This window comes from Staurois parvus, unplaced genomic scaffold, assembly GCF_062004578.1.
Source record: "Staurois parvus isolate SC_StPar_1 unplaced genomic scaffold, SC_StPar_1.0 ptg000655l, whole genome shotgun sequence".
Lineage (NCBI taxonomy): Eukaryota > Metazoa > Chordata > Amphibia > Anura > Ranidae > Staurois > Staurois parvus.
The window spans coordinates 773633-799580 of NW_028318451.1; the positions used below are offsets into that span (position 1 = coordinate 773633).

General features: G+C 42.7%; 1 protein-coding gene across 1 annotated transcript in view; it reads right to left on the reverse strand.

Moving 5' to 3' along the window:
- LOC149448843 (uncharacterized) overlaps positions 1-25948 on the reverse strand; it is a 79750-nt gene that overhangs the window by 1636 nt on the left and 52166 nt on the right. Inside the window, exons 7-12 of the mRNA XM_089694175.1 lie at positions 24949-24991; positions 24708-24779; positions 20873-20929; positions 13590-13653; positions 7468-7519; positions 4959-5116 (exon numbers count right to left, since the gene is read on the reverse strand). Of these exons, the coding sequence (XP_089550301.1) occupies positions 4959-5116; positions 7468-7519; positions 13590-13653; positions 20873-20929; positions 24708-24779; positions 24949-24991 (446 nt within the window). The remainder of the gene's footprint in view (positions 1-4958; positions 5117-7467; positions 7520-13589; positions 13654-20872; positions 20930-24707; positions 24780-24948; positions 24992-25948) is intronic.

Sequence of the window (25948 nt, forward strand, 5' to 3'; positions counted from 1 at the left end):
TGGTGATGTATGAGAGAGTACACCAAGGCTAGCTTCACAGCATAGTGCTGCAATAACGTACGTCATTCTATGGCACCCCAATATACACACACAACACAACCAAGGCAAAAGACCTGCATTGCAGCACAGAGTAACATAATTATTATTATTCAGGATTTATATAGTGCCAACAGTTTGCTCAGCGCTTTACAATATAATGGGAGACAATACAGCAACAGTACAGTTCAATACAAGAGGTTTAGGAGGGCCCTGCTTCTTGGAGCTTACAATCTAAGAGGGAGGGGCTAGTGGTAAAGGTAATAACTGTGGGAGATGTACTGGTAGGAGGAATAGAAGAAGCCATTATTAGCTGCAAGCAGGATAGGCTTCCCTGAAGAGATAGGTTTTCAGAGATCGCCTAAAAGTGAGCAGAGTAGGCAGTATTCTGATAAATTGGGGTAGAGAGTTCCAGAGGATGGGGGGGCTCTGGAGAAGTCCTGGAGACGAGCAAGGGAGGAGGAGACAAGGGAGCTACAGAGTAGGAGGTCGTGCGAGGAGCGGAGAGGATGGTTTGGGTGATATTTGGAGACAAGATTGGTGATGTAATTTGGCACAGAGTTATAAATGGTTTTATATGTTATTATTAATGTTTTGAATTTTATTCGTTGGGCAGTGACATGTCTTGTGGTGTAGAGTATGGAAGCAATAAGATTAGGTCAGCAAGCATTCATGGAGGGAAGCCGGGTTAATCAGAGATGCCTTGAAAGTGCATAGTTTAGAGGAGTCAGCAACCAGTAGATCTCGGCCAGGTGACTGGTAGATTACGGCCTGGCCTTGCTGACCCGCCATTGCAGAGCATCAGAGTGCAGTGCAGAGGGTCTACTTGTAAAGTTGGATCTGTAGCAGGGAGCAAGAATCGCATGCAGTGTGGCAGAAGACCTCTAAAACGCCAGCTCCTGTCCCATGCAGAGTGATACCAACTGCACCCCACCTCTTATTCCGGTGAGCGGTCTCCAGAGAGCAGGAAAAAGATGTTTAGGTCAGTGTGAAGCAATACAATGGGCATAATACTATAGGTCTGCTTTCACACCAATGCGCTGCAGTTTCTGTACACTGCGGGTGCAGTGCAGTATACCTGCAGGTTTCCTGCGCTTAGCCATAGATTTCTATTTTGGTGCACTTTCAGAAAGTGCACTGCACCTGCAGGATATAATTGAAGTCTATGACAAAGCACAACTAACCCAGGAAAACCGCAGCACATCAGTGTGAAAGCAGCCTTATAGGGGGCTCAGAACAGTAAGGGTTCATTTACATTTGCAGTTTGGGGGGTGGTATAACCCCATAGTTAATTGAATGAGGCAGCTCTACAAGTGCCCTGTAACCTTGTGCAGCACACTAAAGCTTAAAGCAAGCAGCGTTGTGTTGCTCTCTCACCACCAGCTTTAACCCCTTGGACCCCGCAGAAGCATGCAGTTACGGGATGCCTTCAAAGTGGCTCCATTTACTTAAATGGGTCACGATTAGCAAGCGGTAGCACCCACCAAAAGCAACAGGGGGTTTAATTACTGCTGCGGCATGTGTAAACCTTTGGCTGCTGCTAAAGGGGTAAAGATTATAGGTGGTAAAACCAGGGCTTTTTTCAGCGGGAATGTGGGGGAACGCAGTTCCGGCACCTCCAGCACAGGATGTATATAATGGCAAGGGGTGCTGGGGTGTGCTAGAGAGTATTGATGCTGGCTGCATGGGAGTCTATTGTTCCTGGAGGGGATCTATTTTTGAGTGGGGAATCTGTTGTTGCTTGGGGGGTCTTATCTTTCTGGGTGGTCATTTGTTTCTGAGAGGGATCTACTGTTGAGGGAGGGGGTCTATTATTGCTGGCTGCTATAGGGTGTAGAGATCTGATGTTGCTGCCAGGAGTCTATTGTTGCTGGGAGATCTATTGTTGCTGGCTGCAGGGGATCTATTTTACAGCTTTAGCATTAAAAACTTCCAAATTCCACAACAATAGGATACTTTAAAAGGGGCACTACTGGGAGGTGGAACCAAGAGACGATGCTCGGAGATGGGTAGGAGGTGGAGACAGGGGTGACGGGGGGAGTTCCTACACCTATTCTCTAAGACATCAAACACTGGTTAAAACTGAGATGCAACCGTACATGTGAATGAGCACTAAGGGTGCCCCTGCTGAATGCAACCAAGGGCTTATTCACAATTGCAGCAGGCACTGCTGCTCCTCTGAAAAGCAATCTGAGTGTGTTTGACAGTTGGTGAGGAGGGGATATGTTGCCTCCTCACCACCTGATTTAAACTCGATTGCCATGCAATGCAGGCATTTGCAATTTGGTAGTATGGCAATTAGAGGTTTAAATCAGGTGTGGGGAGGTGACACTGGTCGACACTGTGCCCGGTGATCTTTGACTTCTCCCATGTTGTTCAGAAAATCTCCACCTCATTAAGATTGCCTACCTTTGGTTAATAGTACATGCTTTCATGTTGGCCTGGTTAGCACCTAGCCAAGTGAGTGCTTTCCTATTTTTACATTGTTGTAAGACTTTACTTAGGTTGAGCATTAAGGTTCCAGCATAATGAGAGTTCACAAAATTCAAGTATTACAGTTCACATAAAGTCAGAAACACGGTTCATTTGGTATAATGTTGCATCCAAGTAATTCATTTGTGTGGTAACCAGGTTCAGAAATGTAGCCTGCCATAGGTTTTCTTGCATTCCCGTTCTGCACTCAGTTTTAAGTATGCTAGAACAAATGGTTCAGGGAAAGATAGCCTGGGGAATGCTGGGTAAGTCACGATTTTAAAAAAAGTAAGAGGAAGGGAGAGGTAAAAGGCGAAAAAGGATGTGAGGGGCACCTCCTCCTCCACTTGATCTCTACTCGACTACCACTAGGATTACATTCCTTTGCTCATACGTCACACGTGTAACGTGCACCTAGCCTTCCTAAGATTGGAAAATTACGGAAAATTATAAATACTTGGAATCGGACCTATATACGAGACTGCTACCTAGACTACCACATGGGTCCTCTGACTACTACTCTGATTGTTTTGCACGGTTTGACCCGGAGCAGTTGCAGCTGCTTCCCCTTCTTCCCCTCTACATCTACCCCCCCTCCCTTTTTTTTTCCTCTCTCCCCCCTATTTCTTTCCTCTCTCCCTCGCTCTCTTTTTCTTGCTTTCCTCCTATTCCTCTCTCTTTTTTACGTCGCTATATCCTATATTCTCAAACTTATTTCCCCCAATTTTTTTTTTAAGTCTAGATGAACTTAGAACATCAGTAGACCGATAGATACAACTTCAGCTTCTTAGCTCCTGCCCCTAGGGGTAGATGCCTCATCATCCGCTGTTTCCACAACCCTCCTACTTCGTATTGCATTACATGACACTTTGTATCTAAAGATGATCATATGAGGATCGGCTGATCTCTGTACCCAATCGTTCTGTTCACATCATAATATCTAGATGTGTTTGGAATATGTTCTCCTCTTTCTCTGTTTCACTCGTGTAACTCTTTTACTTCAAACCATGTTAATTGTTGACATTCAATATGTTTCAGATGTACATCCCCTTAGGGATACGGGCATTTACTAAATTGTATACATGAACCGATTGTAACCTGTATATGTTACCTTTGTGCCTTATTTCTCAATAAAAATTGTTTTTGGAAAAAGTTAAATAGGCAGCAAGGAATTAGTATATACACTATAATGTTGTGTTTTTTTTAATCTCTGTAGCATACACTAAAAAAAAAAAGTGATTGTATTTTATATCTTTTATTTGGCTGTGTTCTCTAGGTTGTATGCCATTGTAGTACATGTTATGTTTAGCAGTGGATTGTACAAGAGACCAGTAAAATGCTTGACTTCCAAAGACATAAGAGGACAAATAATTAGTGTTTGCTTAGCTGTGTGTAAGGTTGACATCCAAACTGTTTTGTATTTCAAGATCAACAATCGCCACAGTTATGACTGCATATACAATGCATGGCAAAACTTCATTGGTAAAGAAAAATAGTGGCTGAAAACATTGCTAGCATTGGTTTCAGCCCTTTCATGGATGTTGGCTTAATGAAGTTCCATGATGACTGCTGTAATGGAAACAAGGTTTTCAAGGCAAATTTGAGTTCTTATAGTTACATAGTTAGTCTGGCTGAAAAAAAAGACAGTTCAACCATAGAAGAAAAAAAAAAGTTATAATCCTATACCCACAGTTAAATAGGCAGCAATAGGCAGTTCTGCATTACATTTTGCTGCAGCAGCTCTGTGTTGCTTCGCCTCAATTCCTTTTTGGCTCCTTTCACATATAGTATAGCAGGAACAAGCGTTCCAGCTCACAATTTTTGTTGTGTGATTTTCACACAATTTTGCGTATTGAGCATATAGCAGCCCATTCACTTTAATGCTCCTACTCCTTTTTGGGCGACAAAGTTAGCTCAGTTTAACGTTTGTTCCTGCTATACTATATGTGAAAGGAGCCAAAAAGGAATTGAGGCGAAGCAACACAGAACTGCTGCAGCAAAATGTAATGCAGAACTGCCTATTTCTGCCTAATTAACTGTGGGTAAAGGATTATAACTTTCTTTTTTTTCTCGTGTTTTGCTGTGTGATTCTGCCACAACAATCGCGGCAAAATCTCATCATGTTTGGGGTGCCGTTAAAGGATAATGGCATCCAACAGCACATCACACATGCTGCAGCAATTGCCACGCAACTTGGAATTGCAGGCAGAATCGCAGAGATTCTGCCCGTAGTTCTAAATGGTGAAATGTGACTGGGGCTTAGTGTTTTCAACAATTCAAGTCACTCAATTTTGGCAAAAAATATATGAAGGATGTTTGATGAACACATAACTGCATTCATTTGTGATTTTAAAGTCTATATAGAGTTATGCATTAAAGAGAAAAAAACATTACCAAATTGAAAAACATTGCTGCAGGGCTTCCTGTTATTTAAACCAGTTGTAGGTTACCTGAAAGACTTCTTGAAGTATAACCACTTCATTTAACAGACTTTCCAAATTTTTTCTCTCTATAGCAAATGCCTTTATTTCTATATCACGGATTTTGTGGTCGTTTTTTCCTGAATATCTTAGCTTTCGAAAGAGATCTTGTTGTTTGATCCGAATTTCTGGAAATACAAAATGCAAAACAAAGATTATTAAAAGCATGACTTATTTTTGCTCATAAGACTGACATATATTGAAATATTTATCCTGAAATTAGATTTAAACGAGCAAAAAAAAATATCTTATTGATTAAAAATAGGCAGGGGCTTGGGCTCTGGTCTGTTTACTAAGTGGTTGTACACCCAGTGAAGTGACTGGCCTCAGGTGATACACGGAGATGAAACAAATCCTTCTACATACGGTGTACTTGTTTATCTGCAGTATTCTCTTCATCCATTCAAATTGCTGGATTTTAAAGCTTGTCTGAGAGTTCAGAAAAAAGGGGACAGAAAGCTGAAGTTACACTCTGCAGAGCTCAGTGAGGAGAGCTCTGAGAGCAGATTGAATGGAAAGGACACCCTCCTCCCACCTTCACACAGCTGTCAGGAAGGCTGTCAAACTGCTGGTGCTCCCACCCCATCACATTTTCTCTCTTGGTGTCAAGAAAACTTGTCAGAAGTGCTGATAGCTAGGGAACAAAGCAGCAGACAGAAATGACACTTAGTACTTTTAATTGAAACAAGTATGCTTTGTTCATATTGCATGTCTGAGGTTTACAACCACTTTAATGGTCCTCCAGTTTTGGGCAACAGATTACACAAAGAAAGTTTAGAACTGGAAAGAATACAGCGAAGGGCAACTAAATTGGCAAAGGGCATGGTGGATCTAAACCACGAGAAAAGATTAAACTCAATGTATTCTTCTTTCAGAAGAAGCAATTAAGGGGGACCCACCTCATGTAAATAACTACTTGGCCCATACAGCAAATTCAGTAGAACACGGTTCACTTCAGCAGTTAGCTACAAGACGCCAGCAAAGGTTCTTTGCAGTAAAAGCTGTACGGAGTGAAATAAGGGATCTGTGGAAAAGACGTCATAGGAGCTAGTTCCAGCCAACTCAATAGATAATGTGTGCACTCAGAAGTGCACACATTAAAATTGGCTACAATTTCTCAGAAATCCCTGTACATTGTAGAACCACAGATTTTTCCAATTGACTTTAGAGATTCAAATTCCTAATTGGAGCAAACTGAACCACAGTTTATAAAGGGCTTATGCACAAGAATGTAAAAGCAGGCGTATGGCTATACAGTATAAAATTTACAATGCCTAGGAGCCCTAGCTGTGGCTTATTTCTGCCCATAATATTTCATTACAAAACACACTGTGTAACTGCAAACTTGCATAACCTTCAGTGCTCACGATTACATGCACATAGATATCGTTTCTGAAATGCAAGAGGTGCATGTCTCGGAAATTACGTCCATGTGTTCTCATGTAAATCGCAAATACCAGCGTTTACATGAGATTACAGGTGCACAGTGTATTCTGTAATACAGTAATATTTGCAGAAAAATATGCTGCAGCTGAGGCTTTCATATGCTGTAAATACAGATGTAAAAATGGCTTTTTTTAAAATTTTCATTGCACCTGATTTGGTATTCTGTACAAACTGAAGCTTCACCACATCTAGTAAGCTTTGGAGAAAATTAGTGCAACTGCACAGCCTAATCGCCTTTAGTAAATCAACCCCATAGTAACCTTGGTGCAAAGTTATTTATTTAAGCCTTCAGTTCAGTTTTAAGGTCATCACAAAGGACAAGAGAGCATGCTTTACAACTGGAGGAAGAGAGATTTAACTTCCAAATAAGCTTCTTTGCAGTAGGAGCTTTCTCTGATTGGTGGATGTCATCAGCCCGCCTATGGATCTACCCAGAAGCCTGGACTGGCAGCTGGCTCAGCCTGTCAGTATGCCACTTAGCGCCTTGAGCTAGCAGCTCCCGCCCCCTCAACAACCAGTGCACCAGTGAGTGCTAGTGGGGCAGAGGCGGACTCAAGAACTGAATGATCAGTGCATGATCGCTCAGTTCTCAGTGCAGAGGTGGCAGGAGCAGATGCAGTATACGAATGATGCTGCATACACCTATGGGAGTATAATGTTTTGTTTTGTATAGCCCATTTGTCTCTTTTAGGAAAAGCACAGACCACATCTGCAATCTCTGGTCACTTCCATCACTGCATCCTTTACATTCTCCTATAACCTTCAGTATCATTCAGTTGTCTCAGAACTTTAGTGAACTTATCAGTATGGAAAATGGACCAACTAAGAGTGCACTGGTAAAGTCCATGACATCTACTTTATTTAGAAAACAAACAAAAGCACAATTGCACTTACAGCTGTGGTGATGGATTGTGATCATCAGAGCCAAACTCCTGGGCAAGCAGTAAATGCCTGAATGTAGCCTCTTCGACACATACGCAATTCAAACACTCAGCATATAAAATATTTGGATATAAAATGGTTTGGTACTTACCCATTCTTCTTTTACGCATACCAATCAACTGCTGTTCTAACTGTGTGTTACACTAAAATATAAGCATAAGAAAAATGATTTGACCAATTGGATCATATATTTTGCACTCATATCTGATCAATGTAGTTTAATGTTTAGCTACTTCAAGACCGAACACTGTACACATACTGTATATATACACACACACTAATATCTATCTATCTATCTATCTATATATATATATATATATATATATATATAAATAACACACATACATACATATACACATAGAGTATATACACATACACACAGTAATACCTCGGTTTACAAATGCCTTGGTTAATGTACTTTTCGGTTTACAAATGACAAACCATTGAAAATAATGCTCGATTTACGAATCTTTTACAAATTTTTTTCGCAACATGAAGTGTATGTCAGTGCTGATTTTTAAATGCAATTGCCAGCTTTTTTTTTTCTTCACTATAGCTCACAGAATTAGCTGTCACTTTCCCCGGATTTAATGGAAACTTTGTTTCTTTTAAGAAACTAAAAGGAAACATTGTTCCTCTTAACTCTGGCAAATAAACTAAAAGAAATGTTTCCTTTCTTTTTGCTGGGGGGAAAGTGACAGCTGAATTTCTGAGGGGAATTTCCATGCCAAAATTAAAAAAAAAAAAAAAAAAAAATCAATACCAGACCCTTATCCGATCATGTTACCCGGCAGGTCAGGAAAGGGGGAGGGAGCGAGCGTGCGCCCCCTCCCCTCCTGGACCATACCAGGCCACATGTCCTCAACATGGGGGGGTGCTTTGGGGCAGAAGGGCTTCCCCCAAAGCACCTTGTCCCCATGTTGATGGGGACAAGGGCCTCTTCCCCACAACCCTGGCCGGGGGTTGTGGGGGTCTGCGGGCAGGGGGCTTATCTGAATATGGAAGCCCCTTTAAACAAAGGGACCCCAGATCCCAGCCCCCCATGTGAATGAGTATGGGGTACATAGTTACATAGCCTGGCTGAAAAAAGACAAAAAGTCCATCCAGTTCAACCATTAAAAAAAAAAAAATTATAGTTCTTCACCCACACTTGACCCAGAGGAAACCAAAAAAACCCAGCAAAGCATGATGCAATTTGCTCCTGCAGGGAAAAAAATTCCTTCCTGATCCCCCGAGAGGCAATTGGATCCCCTGGATCAACTTTACCTATAAATGTTAGTATCCAGTTATATTCTGTGTATCTAAGAAAGAATCCAGGCCTTTTTTAAAGCAATCCACTGAGCTGGCCAGAACCAACTCTTGAGGGAGTCTATTCCACATTTTCACAGCTCTCACTGTGAAGAAACCTTTCCATGTTTGGAGATTAAATTTCTTTTCCTCCAGACGTAAAGAGTGCCCCCTTGTCCTCTGTGATGACCTCAGGGTGAATAGCTCTACACCGAGTTCACTATATGAACCACTGATGTATTTATTAATTAATTAAGTTATTAATTAATCTCCTCTTCTCAAGAGAGAATAAATTCAGTTCCTCTAATCTTTCTTCATAGCTGAGCTCGTCCATGCCTCTTATCAATTTGGTTGCCCTTCTCTGTACTTTCTCTAGTTTCTTTAGTTTTTGTGAATTGGTGCCCAAAACTGAACTGCATATTCCAGATGAGGTTTTACTAATCATTGATGTCACATGGGGTGGGGTCACATGCGTGATGTCCCCGGGTGGCCCCGCGCTTACATATTTAGGAACTGTCAAACCACCGGAGCAGGCAGAAGGCTGGAAGCCATCGTCGGAAATGGAGCCTTTTTTTTTTAAATTCTTTTTTCAGGATGGCGGTGGCAGTAACGGCGGGCATTGTGATTGACGTTGGATCTACTGCGGGGGATATTCTTTTCGTTTTTTCTTTTAATAAAGGACTTGTTAAAGACCGTGTCCTGTCTTTACACAAAGTCACTACACTTTTTGTTTTTTGTGAATGAGTAGGGGTACCATGTATGATTCACATGGGGGGGGGCAGGATCGGGGGTCCCCTTGTTAAAGGGGGCTTCCAGATTCAGATAAGCCCTCTGCCCGCAGACCCCCACAACCACCGGCCAGGGTTGTAGGGAAGAGGTCCTTGTCCCCATCAACATGGGGACAAGGTGCTTTGGGGGGGAGCCCCCCCCGCCCCAAAGCACCCCCCCATGTTGACGGCATGTGGCCTGGTATGGTTCAGGAGAGGGGGGCAATCGCTGCCCCCCCCCCTTTACTGACCTGCCGGGCTGCATGCTCGGATAAGTGTCTGGTATGGATTTTGGGGGGAACCCCCATGCCATTTTTTTTTTAAATTTTGGTGTGGGAGTGCCCTTCAAAATCCATACCAGACCTAAAGTGCTTGGTATGGATGAGAGGGGGGACCCCATGCCATTTTTAAAATTTTTTTAAATGCTGGCAATTCTTTTACATTCAGCTGTCAGTGGGGAACTCCGCTGACAGCTGAAACATTAACACATGGTTGTCACTACTAAAATACCGCATGACTTGATAAAATAACTTGTGGTGTTTTAGTAGCGTTTACTTTTTTCTGATCTCCGGAATGGATGAAATGGTTTTCTATGGGAAACGGCGTTTCGTTGCAGAAATAATTACATTCGTAAACCGAGGAATTACTGTGTGTATATACATATAAATGTGAAAGTTGATCAGTCCTGATGGTCTAATCTCATCTCAAAGCCCTAAAATGCCAGAACAAAAAAACACAAATGTACCCTTTTTAGAAAGGAGACAGCCCAAGGTATTGGAATGGTGCATTTTGTGAAGTTGTAATTTTTTGCGACACTTTTTCTGAAAATGAATTTTTTTTTTTTTTTTTAATTTTAACAAAGTTATTTCTCACAAACAGCATAGGCATATTTACACTTACACCACAAAAACATTCCTCTACTCCTCCCAAGTGTGGGACTACCACTAGTAATCCAGCCAGCAAATCTGTTATTTTTCACTGCATAAACTCTCCAGCAGATGCATCAGCTTACATTGATAAGACAAACCACTTACGACTGGCAGGAGTGATTAAAATGATCAGCTTTTGTTTATTCAAGTAAAACCATTACCACAAAAGGACAAATAACTGCTGTAATTGATTATAAAGCATGAGCTGGAGTTTGGTTTTGTTAGTGGTTCTAAATCTGCTAATACATATAACACTCCCCTCCTCCCCAGACTGACAATGCTGCTGTCTGCTGTGCCTCCTATGCTCAGCCCTTCAAAGATGTATCTCACTAGTACAGGAGGTGTGTTACTGGCCAGATCACCAGGTGAAAACAGAGAGAAAAAAGCCAAAACAAATGAAACTTAATGCAGCCACCACATCTAAAGATTAGTAAACTGCAATATATTACATTTTTGGTTTTGGGTTTAATACCACTTTCAGGCTTTCAAGGAGGATACATTATGTGTCTAATTTCCTGATTACTTATCACATTTTTAGAGGCTCTGGAGCACCAAGACAGTGAAAACACCCACACAATGGTCACATTTTGGCAAGAAAACACCCCAACATATTTTCTATTTTTTTTTTTCTACACAAAGTTGTCAATTATTAAGATATTTCTAGGACACAGAATAGGGATAGTTAGAATTACACTCCAAAAACACATTTTACTACTTCCCCCAACTACGAGGATACCACATGTTTGAGGCTTTTTCAAAGCCTAGCTATGTAGAGGGGCCCAAAATCCAAATAGCATCTTTAGGTTTTCTAGGGACATAAATTACACATCTAGTTTCTTGACTACTGTTCACATTTACATTTTTGATACCCTGGTACGCCAGAACAGCATAAACACTCACATAAAGACCGAATTTGAAGAGTAAACACCCCGATGTTTTTTTTAAGAGGCATTGTGACTCTTGATCACCTTTTTGGCACAGGTTTTTGGAAAACACGGAAAGAAAATGAAAATTTATTTTTTGCACAAAAAGCTGTCAGTTTTAAAAGATATTTTTCACACACAACATGAGCATACTTAGAATTACACCCCAAAAAATATCCTACTACTCCTCCCAAGTATGGGGATGCCATATATGTGAGACTTTTTCAGTGTTTGGATTGATTGTGTACTGGACATTGAATCTTGTGTACTGCAAACATCAATCAAGCATAGAAAGCAAATGTACTGTAATGATCACCTCTGCAAAAAATCAACCAAGTGTAGCAAAGCAAATGTACTGTAATGATCACCTCTATATAAGTGGTAAGGGACTATAGTGTAATGTCACCTATAGCAGTTCTGGTTCCTACAAGTTAAACAAGCCTAGCCTACTGGTACATAGCTGCCCTCAAAAATGCCATGTTCACTGGCCAGGAGGCTGAAGAAAAGAAGAACAAAAGTGTTCCTGTGGTTCCAGGAGTGTAGTTGTCTGCAGGGAACAGCTGGGATTGATATCTCTTAGCAAATGGGTCAGTTCAGGTGGCAAGTGGAGATGATATCAATAAACAGACAAAAGGACTGGTCCAAAGAGTAGGCAGAAATGTGGTAAATGAACAGGCCAGGGTCAGTACAGGTGGCAGGCAGAGGTAACATTGCACTAGTATGGTGGTGATCAGGAAAACATCAGGCCGGGAACTTATGCGCAGCATTAGTAAAAGGTCTGCATGACTGGATTTGCTGATGCAGGGCTGTGAAAGGGAGAGGGTTAAGAGGGTCATGTTTTAAATATAGACAGCCTTACCTTATTGGAGGATCAAGGGGTGTGGTGGGGTGGGGTCAAACCAGGCTGGAGAGGGGTTTTGTGGGAGGTGGTCTTTCTTGTATCACCATTCCCAACACGGGCAGCATTGGACGAGCTTCTCCCACCCACCCTCCCCTTTTCTTGTTTCTGCTAGGCAGTTTCTGCTGCTCTGTGGTTACAGTTGCGTTGGTTTTGGGGTGCAGATGTTCGGGGAGCTGCCCTTTGGCGCATTGCTATAAGGGTTTTTTTAGTATTGCCATAGCAGGGGACAGAGGTATCAAGGTTTTTGAAGGCAGGGATGGTAAACTGTTTGGGAAAAAAAGGGTTGGGCCCATCTTAGGTATGGGTGTACCTTCCCTACTAAGTGCAGCAAGAATGGGTTCTTGGATTGGTGGGGCTGTATCGGACGGTGACTTAGTAAGGAGTTGTCCCTGAGCCGGTGTATGTGCGGCTTGGGGCCTTAATTTGTAAGATGGTGGCAGATCCGTGGTATTTTTTTTATGGCTTTACATACGATAAAAAATTGATGTATGTATTTTGCTATGGGTGTTATTTAAATAAACTGGCTGCTATGGCCATTTAAATTCCAAATTTAAGTGTTTCATTTTTTTATTATTATATTAACGTTAGGTGGGGGGTGGTATTAGAAGTGGGTGGTTGGTGTCATAGCAGCTGAGTTATAGGCAATACCCCAGTCATGCTATTGCTGACTGAACTGGCTCTGATGACACTGTGCTGATCTAGCAGAGATCTTAAAAGATACCATAAACCTCCAATCTGGGGTTTCTGACCAAGTTAGCTGGGACTGAAAGTACCTTTCTATACCAGCTAACTTTGTGATAATTACCAAGCACCAGCTATTTAAAAATACAGACACTAGAAGGTTCCCCACATGTGAAAATAGGGAAGCAGGTCATCAGACACAGGAAAAAAAACACAGGTAGTTATCTTTGTTACTGTACTGTTGCCAAGTTGCATAAAACAGTCGTTTTTAATTTTTAATCTACCTGTGCTGCAGCTTTTTTTAAAATTCACTGTGATAGCATCATGCTGGAGATCTGCACTGCAGCTCTATGCAGAGAGCAGTGATCCGGATCTCCATAGGTCTAGATGCTACCTTACACAGTGGTCCAATCACAGAGCTCGTTCTCCCCGAGTTTGCTTTGACAGCTTCAACAAAAAAGCCTATTGTATGCACTATTACACAAACTGAAGCCCATATGTACAAGTCTTCACTGTGCCACCAGCTTATCAGTCACACAAAAACTACAAGGGACAAATTTCTCCCTGTTTGTGGTGGTTATACGTAACCTTAGACTACCATCCATTAGACAGAGAATCATTTTTGCTTTGTGATTCTCTGATTTCTTGCATGTAATTTTAGAAGAAGGGGATCTTTTTCCTCCCTGAAGAAACTGAAAAATACAACAGAAAATAGGTTTGCTTACCAGTTGTACGGATAGTATGTGCTTACAATTATCTGCAGAATGTCTCATCACTGCCGCTATGGACCTGTACGGTAAATGAAGACAAACATAAAAAATGGAACATAGCAATGACCATTCAGACCAACTGGTTGTTTAAGACACAAATCTGTTATTGAAACATATCATCCTGTTAATTCCTGAATACAATTGAAAGTGGCATTTCATTCAATTAAAATAAAAAAAAACCCACAAAAAAACATGCTGCACCAACACCCAGTGCCACACTTGCAATCACTGCATCTACATCCACTGCTGCGCTTGCCATTAGTGCAACGATGCCCACTGCCACACTAGTAGGTGCAGTTTGTTCTCCATCCTGTAGGTGGTGCTGTGCTATTGTGCAGATGGAGCAGAGGCTAGGAACATTGTTCTTCTGCAGACTCCGTAGGTGCCTCAGGGGAAGCAATTGTCTGATTGGACGCTAGCAACTCCTGGTGACTTTCTGTGGCCATCATAACTGTGGGCAATGTTAATAAATACAGTGTCAGAACTACCAGAGTTGCCGAAGTCACGCTTGCGACCGGGCCCTGGAGTTGCACCACTGGGAAGGGGGTGGGCGCCCGCTGCCTGGCCACGCCGCTTATTCTAATGGGAGTTGGGAGATAGAACAATGTGGTTGAGCGCACCCACTGTCACTGCCATACCCACACAGCGAACCGCGGCCTGCCCTTTGCTGCAGGCAGATGACATGTTGGGAGGCAGAAACTGGAGGAGAAAGGCAGCTGACTAGGTGAAGGGGAGGAGCTCTCCGCTTTGCATGGTTACCTCATGTTGAAAGAGGCATTACTGGAGGCAGACTCAAAGATACAGATATACTGAGCAAGGAGATGGAATGCACTGACACATTGAGAACAAGCGAGAGCCAGTGCCACTGATCTCATCACCCCCACTTGCTCTGATTGATCCCATCCCTATTCCCCAGGGCCCCCACCACCACCACATCTGACTGTTCCCATCTCCCCCCAGGGCCCCCAACACTAATGCTTTGATTGAGAACAGAATCAGAAGTGATTCATGCTGATAGCAGAGGAACAAAGCAGCAGAGAGAAATTACACTTAATCAGGAGCATGCCTAATGAGGTCACAGTAGCGGCCCCCCCTGTACACCTGGATAGGAGGACTGGTGGAGGCGGCTGCATATAGAGCAATCGATCTCTCTATTTTCCTCCTGCAACAACTGAATGCTGGCTTCTCCTCCTATCCTTCCTACAGGCATTCAGTGGTTTCATGAGGAGAATAGAGAGATTGGTTCTTCTATATGCAGCCGGCCCTGCGCCCCTCCTATCCAGTTTCTTTCTGCTGCCCCTGTGCTCTCAGCCCCACTGTGCTCGCTGCCCTCTCTTCTCCCACCAGCTGGTGCGGGGAATCTGTCAGAATGGAGAACGGGGAGAATGGGACTCTGTCCATTCATAAATTAAATGTAGTAAACTATGTTTACTATGCTTCAGTGTGTGAATGGAGGAGAAGCTCTGTACAGAGCTATTCCTGTCCATTCATTCTGTGCTGCTGAGGCTGCACAGATGGAGATTGACAGCTATGTCCTCAATCTCCTTTCTCTGTCACAAAGTTGGAACATCAGAGGTCTGTTTAGACCCCTAATATCTCACCTAAGCCCTCCAACAGGGGTTCTAAAAACAGATTGTAAAAAATAATTAAAAACAATATCGTAAAAATTAAAAAATAAAAGAAATGGTAAAAAAAAAAAGTACAAAATAAGATAAAAAAACAAAAAATGGACACCCGTGGCAGAATTACCAGGGTCACAGACTTGGGACCGGCCCCTGGCGTTCCACCACCAGGCTTGGAGGGTCAGGGGGCAATTCATGGTTTCTTGCACCAGAGACCTGAAAGTTCTAGTTACACCACTGAATGAATAGCAGTGCCTGTGACGATCGCGCGTCAGACACCTGACCTTCTCACCAAACTCGTGACCGAAGGACTAGCCAATCTGAAACCACGATGTCACGTGCATAACAATGCCACATCCAGCTGCACCCTGCACAACGATTTTCCAGCTAATGGAGCACAAATCGACGTACCGGCAGCCTGAATGCGATTGTTACTGGGTCAGGTTAATTACGCAATTATATCTTCACACTGCCACCACCTCCTTTTTGTACAGAGGAAACTTAGCAATATCAGCAATAACACTATGATGGTTGAGATAATCATCTGTATAGCACGGTCACCACAGACAGGTTATACAGAGGGTTAAACACACACAGTAGCACTCTTTTAGAGGCAGGAATTCATAGATTGCATTAAGGAGCTTTAGAAACAGTTCAACACTTTCAGAAAGAAAGAAAGATTTATTACTAAAAGGTCAAAAGGGTGCAATAAAAATATTTACAGAAAAAAGATGTAACCAATATATATATATATAAATATACAGAGAACAACATCACAGCAAAGAGATAACAGAGAGAAGTTAGAGGGTTAAAGTACTTGCCAAAGTCCTGGGTTGAGCAGACCAAGTTTCAGAGCAAAAGGGCACGGTCTCCCAAGGTGGTTCTGATGTTAAAAGGGAGAATTCTTCAACTTAACTTCTCTTAGGCCTGACAGCCCATTTTGTAGTCCCCCAGCAGGGGGTGTCTCTGAAGCCAAGGACCAATGCCTCATTTAGGGAGGGATTGTCTGGGCGGAGACCCAAACTAGAACCAAAATCTCTCTTAACTCATATTTTGGCTCATAACTTTTCCTAGGCACAAGTACCATTCCACCCGCGGGTAGATTAGTATGCAGACGCATCTGAGTAATGGTTACATATGAAATACTTATTTGAAGGGTTCAAGAGATGTAATTTTCTGCTTTCCTATGTATTTTAGTCAGAGAGTGTGACCTATCAAATGATTTGCCATCTGAAGATAGGCCTGGTTTTTATGTAAGTCTCTCATATTCCAAGATATGAGACATAGGGGAAAAATGGATTTTAAAAGTGTTATCTAGTCTCTTACTCCTCTAGAATGTCTCTGAACTCAGGGGAAGGCTTGGGTTATCTTTTCACGAGGTGCCAAATTGCTCAGCTTCTTTAGACAGCGAGGCCCCAGCTCCCTTGGGGGTGTTATAGCTCGGAGCTTCCTGCTGTGTTTTGGCCTCCTGTAACACTTTGAGTGAATCCTGGATAGGTGACAGCCCTACTCATGATACAACCTGTGCCATTACTGTCTGGACTGTGCTGTGTAAAAGCAGAGTATTAGCTACTGTAAGGGTTACAGCCAAGGTTCCTGCAAGGGGTACTACAAAGATCACAAATTTTATTACCATCGTCACTAAAAGTATTTCCATAATTTTCTGCAATACTACTTTTCAAATACGAGAACCTATACCTCTAATTGGTGTTCAAGTAAGTGCTCTCTTATTACTGGGTACTACCTCTACAGGTCTCACCCACAAGCGCACGCTATACCACTACACCAACACGTACTGCCGTACTCTTTACCACTGCACTGAGGTGCTTATTCACATTTATCCCAAACAGGTGCCTTTTTGCTACTCCAAATGAAAATACATCTTACATACCTGTAAAAATTCTTATCAGCTGTTTATACATCCAAGGTTTTTTTCTCAGTCAAGAGCAATGAAAACTTTTGGTTCAGTGCTAGACCATGTGACTCAAGCACAAGCAGTGAACCACAGAAGCGGACAAGATTGCCACAAAACCGTAAGATCAGATAGTAAAAAATAGCATTCTGACTTACCTGTATAATATATATTTTTTTTAGAAAGATATGCAATTTTATTCTTAATCATAAGTTATATGCAGTTCAATTGATTTAACACACTAGCAAAAAAATGCACTGATCTCCCTGTATGGTTTTTAAAGAAGCAGCTGAAAGCCGCAGGAGGTAGGGGGGAGGGACAGGGAACTGTGCTCCTCAGTTCCCTGTCCCTCCCCCCATCCTCTCCTCCAATAGGAGAGCAGAGAGGCTGTATCTGCTCTGTCTCCCCTCGTGCCCATGCAGCTTCTCAGAAGAGGATGTGCAGGTGGAAAATAGTATACAGAGCAGCCATCAAGCCCTGTGATGTTTCTGACTGAGCCATGCGAGTCTGACCTTCCTTCCTTCTTCCCCTCCCTTCCTTTCTTCCCTCTCCTCCTTTCTCCCCTTCCTCTCCTCCCCACCACTTCCTTTCCTTCATACAGTTCGTACCCCTCTCCCTGCACTATACGTCACACCTCTGACCTCCGCACTGTGCGTCACTTTGTTTCCCTATTGATGAAAAGCACTAATATTTCTTTTATGTTTACATTGCTTTTGTTAATATTGTTAAAGTTGTTAATATTTATTTTTGGACCTTTATTATGCATAAAACATTTAACAGTGTAATTTCATGAGATAATTTAGGAGGGCGTGTTTAGCGGCAGAATTAGGGGCAGGGCAGGAGAGGAGTTGGGTGGGGCAACTGGTGGCAAGTAACTCTTAAGGCTTGGCTACTAGCTCAGGACTTGAAATTTTGAGCCCTGCATCCACATTTGTTCAGCAAAGAGATGGCCCATATATCCAACAAAGAGACATCCCCATATATTCAAAGAGACAGCTCAATCCATCTGAGAGACATCATCATATATTCAGCAAAGTGATGTCCCCATATATTCAGCAAAGAGATGTCCCAATCCAGCAAAGAGGCATCCCCATATATTTACCAAAGTGACATCCCCATATATTCCACAAAGAGACAACCCAATCCAGCAAAGATACAAGCATATATATTCAGCAACAAGGTATCCCCAATCCTGCAATGCGACAGCCCATTCCAACAAAGATACAGCCCAATATATTCATCAAAGCTACATTCCAAATTCACTAAAGAGACATCCCAAATCCACTAAACAGACATCCCCAAATATGTAAAGAGATAGCCCAATCCAGCAAAGAGAAATCTCCATATTTAGCAAAGAGACATCCCCATGCATCAAAGAGACAGCCCCAATCCAGCAAAGAGACACTCACAGCACAGGCCCATATCCAAACAGCATGAACAGACAGCCCCATCCAGCGGCCGCTCTGTTAAGCAATAGAATGCTTCACACACTCTTTGTCTCTGGCCTGGCTGAGGTTCCGGAACATGTTCCTGAGGGAGCAGCGGAGTTCCAAAAAGAGGCAGAGAATTAGACTGTGGGCAATGATCAGAACAGAAAGTACTAGGGCACTTCAGAGAAAGACCATCACTACATACTCTTCCTCTGGGCCGTTAGCTGAATTCAAACCAGCGAGGCCCTCTGTCCCCTTGTCTCTGTACTGATGTGTGCAGTACTAAGTGTCCCCAAAGTAGGACTCAAGACCTTCACTGCTCCAGTGTCCAGGCACCTGAACGCCGCTGCATATAACCTATGGTTAATACTAAGATCCTTTGTTGTGTACTGTACGATTAGGAAACCGGAATGTTTTTAAACTCCAATATATATACCTATTACACATATATGGAAACAGTTTGGGATGGGCACTGTTGCAAGTATAACATGATACCCAGCCAGTATATAAAATTAGAATAAGGTTACACTCAAAATGCATGTACTTGGTGATGCAGCACAACCTATGATAAATGATCAATCTCCCCAGAAGAACTAGCTCTTATGAAAAAAAGAAAATGGCAGACTATTCAGCACTGGGTCAAACAGCATTGCTTATACTGTCAAATTTACAAAGGCAGGAAAAGGCTTTGTTTCCTGAGTGTCGCAAATGTGCGCATCAGAGATGGACGCGGTTCAACCATTTTGGCTTCAACCTCTATCTTGGCGAAGGGATTAACCATCCTAACATATATTTTTCCCTCATTCTCCTTCCCCCTCCCTTCCTGAGAGGCCCAGCAACATGTGGCCAGTATGTGTGTGAGTTAGGAATGTCACAGGAGGGTCATATGAGCTGTAAAAGCCCCCAAGAGAGTTGGAGTCTCTGTCCACAGAACCTGCCAATTGTAACACCTCCTAAGAGAGCTTTCTCAGGAGTTGAAAGAGATTCTAACCTCATAAGACCTAACTCTGTGTAGGTGACAGAATCAGATAACTTCTGGTAAATCCATTTTTCCCCTATGTCTCATATCTTGGAATATGAGAGACGGACATAAAAACCGGACACCTCGTCAGATGGCCAATGAGCAGGCGAACAGTTTGATGGGTCACTTGCCTTGTCTCGAACATTCAGGGAAGCAGAAACATAGATCTCGTGAACCATGTAGTATATAATTTCATAATTCATATCTAATTAATCCTCAGACTTGTCTGCATAATAATCTATCCACGGGTGGAATGTCACTTGTGCAGATGAAAAGTTATAGGCAAATATGAGTTATGGGAGATTTTTGCTCTAGTTGAGGCATCAACCCAAATCTCCACGCCCTAAGTGGACATTGGCCCTTGACTGCAGGGCCACCCCCCAAAGTCCCCTGCTGGGGACTTTAAAACAGGCTGTCAGGCCTAAGAGAAAAGAGTTGAAGAAGTCTCCCATTTTATAACATCAATACCACCTGGGGAGACATGTGCCCTCTTGCTCTGAAACATGGATCTGCTAACCCAGGACTTTGGCAAGTACCTTAACCCTTTCACCTCTCTCTATCTCTTTGCTGTGCTATGGTTCTTTGTATATCTTAGTTACAACTTGCTTCTGTATATAATTTTTATTGCACCCATTTGACCTTTTAGTAATAAATCTTTCTTTCTGAAAGTGTTGAACTGTTTCTATAGCTCTGTATTGCAATTTACGAATCCTTGCCTCTAAAGAGAACGCTACTGTTTGTTTAACCCTCTGTATAACAGGCCTGTGTTATGACCGTTTACAGACCATTATCTCAATCATTATAGTGTTTTAACTGAGATCGCCGAGTTTCCTCTTTCTCTGACAAAAAGGAAGTGGTGGCAGTGTGAAGGGTTAATTGCGTAATTAACCTGACCCAGTAACGATCACTCAGGCTGCCGGTACATCGATCTGTGATCCATTAGCTGGAAAATCGTTGTGCAGGGTGCAGCTGGGTGTGGCATTGTTACGCACGTCACATCGTGGTTTTAGATTGGCTAGTCCTTCGGTCACAAGTTTGGGCGAGAAGGTCTTGGGTCTGACGCCGCGATCGTGACATATTGGATGTCGCGATCGTGGGATTGTCGCATGTTGGTGGCGGCGATCTTGCGATCGTGACAGTGAGCCCTTACAACATCTGGGAAAACAAACATCAAGACAAAATCAAAAAGTATAATAAGTAAAAAGAAGAAGCATTTTACTTTACATATATACGTGTATATAAAATTCACTTACGGACGCTGCATGGAGTCTATTTGTAAAGTAGTCAACAAAGCATTAAAAGTTTGCATCCTAAACACAGAGAAAGTACTGATAATTAAAATTTTTGCATAACATATATTGATAATGCCATTTTTTTGGTGGACAAAAGACAAACCAGCCTCTAGTAGCCTAGAAATCAGTGGAAAAAATACTCGGAACCTTTTAGCCTCGTATTCCCCATGAACAAAAGGGAATAAGCAGCCTGAGCTGCAAGATATTACACATGATGCAGGTGATCAAGGCTTTAGGGAAGGTCCTGTAGACCAGTGGTTCTCAACCACCAGGCCGTGGTACGGTATTGGACCACAGCCTTCCTCTTCCAGTCCCTGCTGTCTTGTACTTCACTGGAGTGAGTCCCTGCCTGCAGCCCCCCCCTTCACACATTTACACACCCGTCTCCCCCAGGACCATTGCAACCCCCTTTATCTCAGCAACCATTGTGTCCCCCCTCTGCCCCCTTTCTCTCACCACCCAGTGCACCAACAGCTTTCCTTCTCTCAGCATCCACTATACTTGCAGCCCCCTTTATCACTGTGTCTGCACATACCCCTTCTTTTACCAACCTCTATGCCTGCACTCCCACTTCTTTCACCACCCTCTGTGTCTGCACCCACCCTGCCTGCACCCCTTTTCTCTCACCACCATCCAGGATGCCCCTCTCTTACCACTGTACTTGTGCACACCCTCACCCCATATGCCATGTTCCCTCACCAATGTACCTGTACAACCCCCTATCCACCCCAAACACTAACCAAATGCCTACACACACCTTACTATCATTACAGCATAAGGCCCCACCACCACCACCCTGCTCCCAACACCGTCTGATTCACATTATCCGCTCCATCCCTCAGCTTTCAACACCACAGCTACAAGCCCCTCTCCCAGCCATCTGATCTACAATCCATCCCATCCTCCTCCCTAAACACCACACATGCGTACCCCCACAACCACTTTTACTCCATGGACCCTGCTGTTACCCTATGCTTGTTGGAAGTACTGTACTCCATCCCCTCTCCCCAAACCTTTTCACCCTATGCCCTGGAACTTAATAGTGCTCCCTGCTCTTACAACTGCATCTGCAGTTTCTCCCATTCCCTGAAAGTGTTCAAACCACCCCAATCTTACATGTTCTGGAACATTTATTAAGAATTTATTGATTTATTTATCTGGAAGCTTACCCTGCTGAAACTCTGCCTTTGACTGCGTCAGTTATGAAGGATATGCTTGTTACCCTTAAAAGCTTATTACGTAAAGATATGCTGAGTTTTGTGTCTCAAGTAAACGCAGAGGTTGAGAGTCTGGGGGAGCGCGTCAGTCATGTGGAAACTAAAATGGGCGAGTTTGCGTCTGCCCACGAGTTAGGTGATGTTCATAAATGATGCGGAAGAGGAATTAAAAGCGCTGAAACTAAAAGTGGTGGATCTGGAGGACCGCTCGCGCAGGAACAATATTAAATTTAGGGAGGTGAGCAAAACTGTCTCTGCTGCAGACCTTAGACGGTTTATCCAACAGATGATCAGTACCTTGTTACCACATACGTCAGAGGGAGATGTGATAGTGGATAGAGCGCATAGGCTGCCGAAGCCTTCCTTTCTTCTCGATCATGTTCCTAGGGACATTATCTCTAGAATCCACTTCTACCATATAAAGGAGGAATCTTTGCTAGAACACACAATCCACTACCGACGCCATATAATGGGATATCTCTATTTATGGATCACTCGCAGTATACCATCATTGCTCGTAAAAAGTTAATCTCCCTTACAAAATTACTCCGCAATAATAGTATCAATGGGGTTTTCCCACGAAATTGCTGATAAAACGGGACAATCGTTTACTGACTGTCAGCTCGGAGGAGGAGGGTTTCCGACTGGCGCAGAAAAGGGGGATTGTACCTGCAGAAAAGAAGTCATCAGCCACTAAACCTTCCCCTAAGAAAGTTACTTCGGAATGGGACAAAGTAGCTGGTTAGCCTTATGTACTCCCATGCTTTGATCGTGCCTTGAGAGGGAGTCTCACTAGCCCAGTACAGCGTAAAATTGCCGAGCATCATTGCTCGTGGTTCCCTGATATTCCCCCCAATACGTCAAAGTGATTTGGTTCACTTGCAGTTATTTGCTATTTGTTTATATTGTTTATGTTTGGTTTTTCTGTTGTTATTTTCTAAGTTTTTCCAACAGAGTATCGGCAACTACTTTAACCCAGGAGTTCCTATGGGGCACTGCAATGATTCTGATTTCAGCTTTGCCTATGTATCCAAATCAAAGAGAGCTGAAGTGCGTGGCTTTATACAGGTTAGCTATAAAGGGCCGCTACTGTTTTTTAGACCAATAGATGGCAAGCATGCATTATCTATGTTATATGCTTTAGTATGGTACTGAATATTGTATCTATGAATGCGCACGGTCTCAATAGCCCTTACAAATGCAGTATGATGTGGAAAGAGGCACAGAAATTACATGGGGATATTGCCTGTGTGCAAGAGACACATTTTTCTACAAACAAACCTCCACGATGCTCACACAAATTGTACCCACAGGTGTTCACAGCTAATTCCCCTGTGAAAAAATGTGGGGTTTTATTAGCCATTAAAAGTTCTGTAATATTTTACCCTCCACTCCCTGGAGAGTGGCTGGAAGGGAAGATACCTAATAATGGTTTGTGCATTAAATAATGTTCTCTACACGGTAGTAAATTTATATGTCCCTACCAAATCAACCAAATCTCCTTTTTCAACTCCCTGAGGAAGAAAGTCATGAAAATTCAGAAGGGTTTCTTTCTCTACTGCGGTGATTTTAATGCTGTCATCCACAAATTTTTGGATGTCTCAGGCCAGTCCCACGGGGTAAGGTATTCTATGGCGCCAACTATACAGGAATCAAATCTTTATGATCCTTGGAAATGTCTCTATGACTCTGAGACAGATTTTACATATTACTCAGGTCCGCATAGGTCTTAATCTAGGATTGATTATTTTTTAACCGATATACAACTTCTGCAACTTGTTACTAAAGCAACAATTCATCCCATGACATGGTCAGACCACGCGCCTCTATCTATTAGTATTGAGGAGTCATTGCGATTCTCACCAGTATTCCTGTGGTGTAATGACCCCAATACTCGCACATACATTTCTAAATCTTTGCAGGCGTATTTTGATATCAATGTCTCTTCAGATGCGGATATCTTTAATATTTGGGGTGCACATAAGGCCTTCTGTCGAGGCGTTACTACAGATAGCCTCTAGGGAGAAAAACCGTAGACAAAAGGTCATGTCAGAACTGATTACTAAGATCGCTAGCTTAGAGTCTCAACATAAAAGAGGTCTTTCTCCTACGGTATTACAGGAATTACAGACCAATAGAATAGCCCTTAAAAAATCCTATTACGCTAACACGAAAAATTCCTTAGAAGAGCCAGAACTACTTATTATACCCAAGGTAATAAAGGCGGAAAATTGCTGGCTTCCTACATAAATGTCATGGCTGAATCTGAACAACATGACGTCCTTGCCCTTCCACACAGCTTTATGAGGGCTCAGCACGTGTTACCATTACAACTTCCGTGTATGAAAGCCACAGAAAGACAGAAGTATAGTATTTATACCATGTGAGTTTTATTTTATGTATTTTACACAGCCAATTTAAAAGAAAAAAAAATGTTGTTTGCCTGAAGTTCTGCTTTACCTTTTTCGTTTACTGGCCAAAGTCCTACTTTATGGACATGAGAAAGAAGACTTGTAATTGAGAGTGCTCTAAAATATAGTGTTTCCATATGTTTATGATTGGAAATATAGGTGACTTACCTCTTCAGAGCAAGTTCTTTATTAGTCACAGAGCAAATTTCATTTTCCAAGGGGTCACGAGCAACACTCATGCTAAAAATGAAAAAAAAAAAAAAGTTTGTGAGTGACAATGTGCACTTTTAAATTCTGCTAATATGATGCCCATATTTCAACCTATATATACTGTACAGTACCTCTAGCATACATTTGTAAAGAGATTTGTAAAAAACAAACAAAATAAAAACCAAACAAAAAACCTTACCTTATACTGAATGAGCCATCTATATCTTCGTTGGAAATGCCTCCTATAAAAGAATACATATATTATATATAAAAGTGTGTGTATGTATATATGTGTGTGTGTGTGTGTACTTACTGGCCACTTTATTAGGTACACCGTACTAGTGCCAAGAAAATATCCTCCAAGCCATTGCACCACCACCAGCCTAAACTGTTGATACAAGGCAGGATGGATCCATGCTTTCATGTTGTTTACACCAAATTCTGACCCTAACATCTGAATGTCACAGCTGAACCAGTCTGCCCATTCTACTCTGACCTCTGCCATTAACAAGACATTTTTGTCCACACAACTGCCACTCACTGGATATTTTCTCTTTTTCAGTCCTCTCTTTGTAAGCCCTAGAGATGTTTGTGTGCGACAATCCCAGCAGATCAGCAGTTTTTCAAATACTCAGACCAGCCCATCTGGCACCAACAACCATGCCACGTTCAAAGTCACTAAAATCCCCTTTCTTATGCTCAGTTTGCCTAAATGCATTGAGTTGGTGTGTGTGCTTGTGTGGCAGTACTAGGGTCATTGGTTCAAATCCCAGCGACGGCACTGCCTGCGTGGGTTTCCTCCCACACTCTAAAGACATGCTGGTAGGTTAATTCCCTTGGATTATCCCCCTGGTTGTTAAGCCGGCCCCTTCTGCCGTGCAAGTCCCCTATAAAATGGCCGATTGCTGGACTTTTCACAGACTTGATAAAGCGCATGCACGCAAAACATGTTGTCCCGGCAACCAGCCTCTTCCTTCTAAAGCTGCGGCTCCAGCAAGAGTTCCCCCCCTCCGTCTCTCCACATCGTGGTGACGTCATCCGGGACGCTGGGATGTCGGATACACGTGGTCCCTGCACTGACAGGCATTCTACTCCACTGCTTCCCTCTGAGCGGACGGGCCGTCCATCTTGGAACCTGGCTTCTTAAAGCCACAGGCTGGTTATCTATTTTATACCATATGAATTATTAACGGCACACC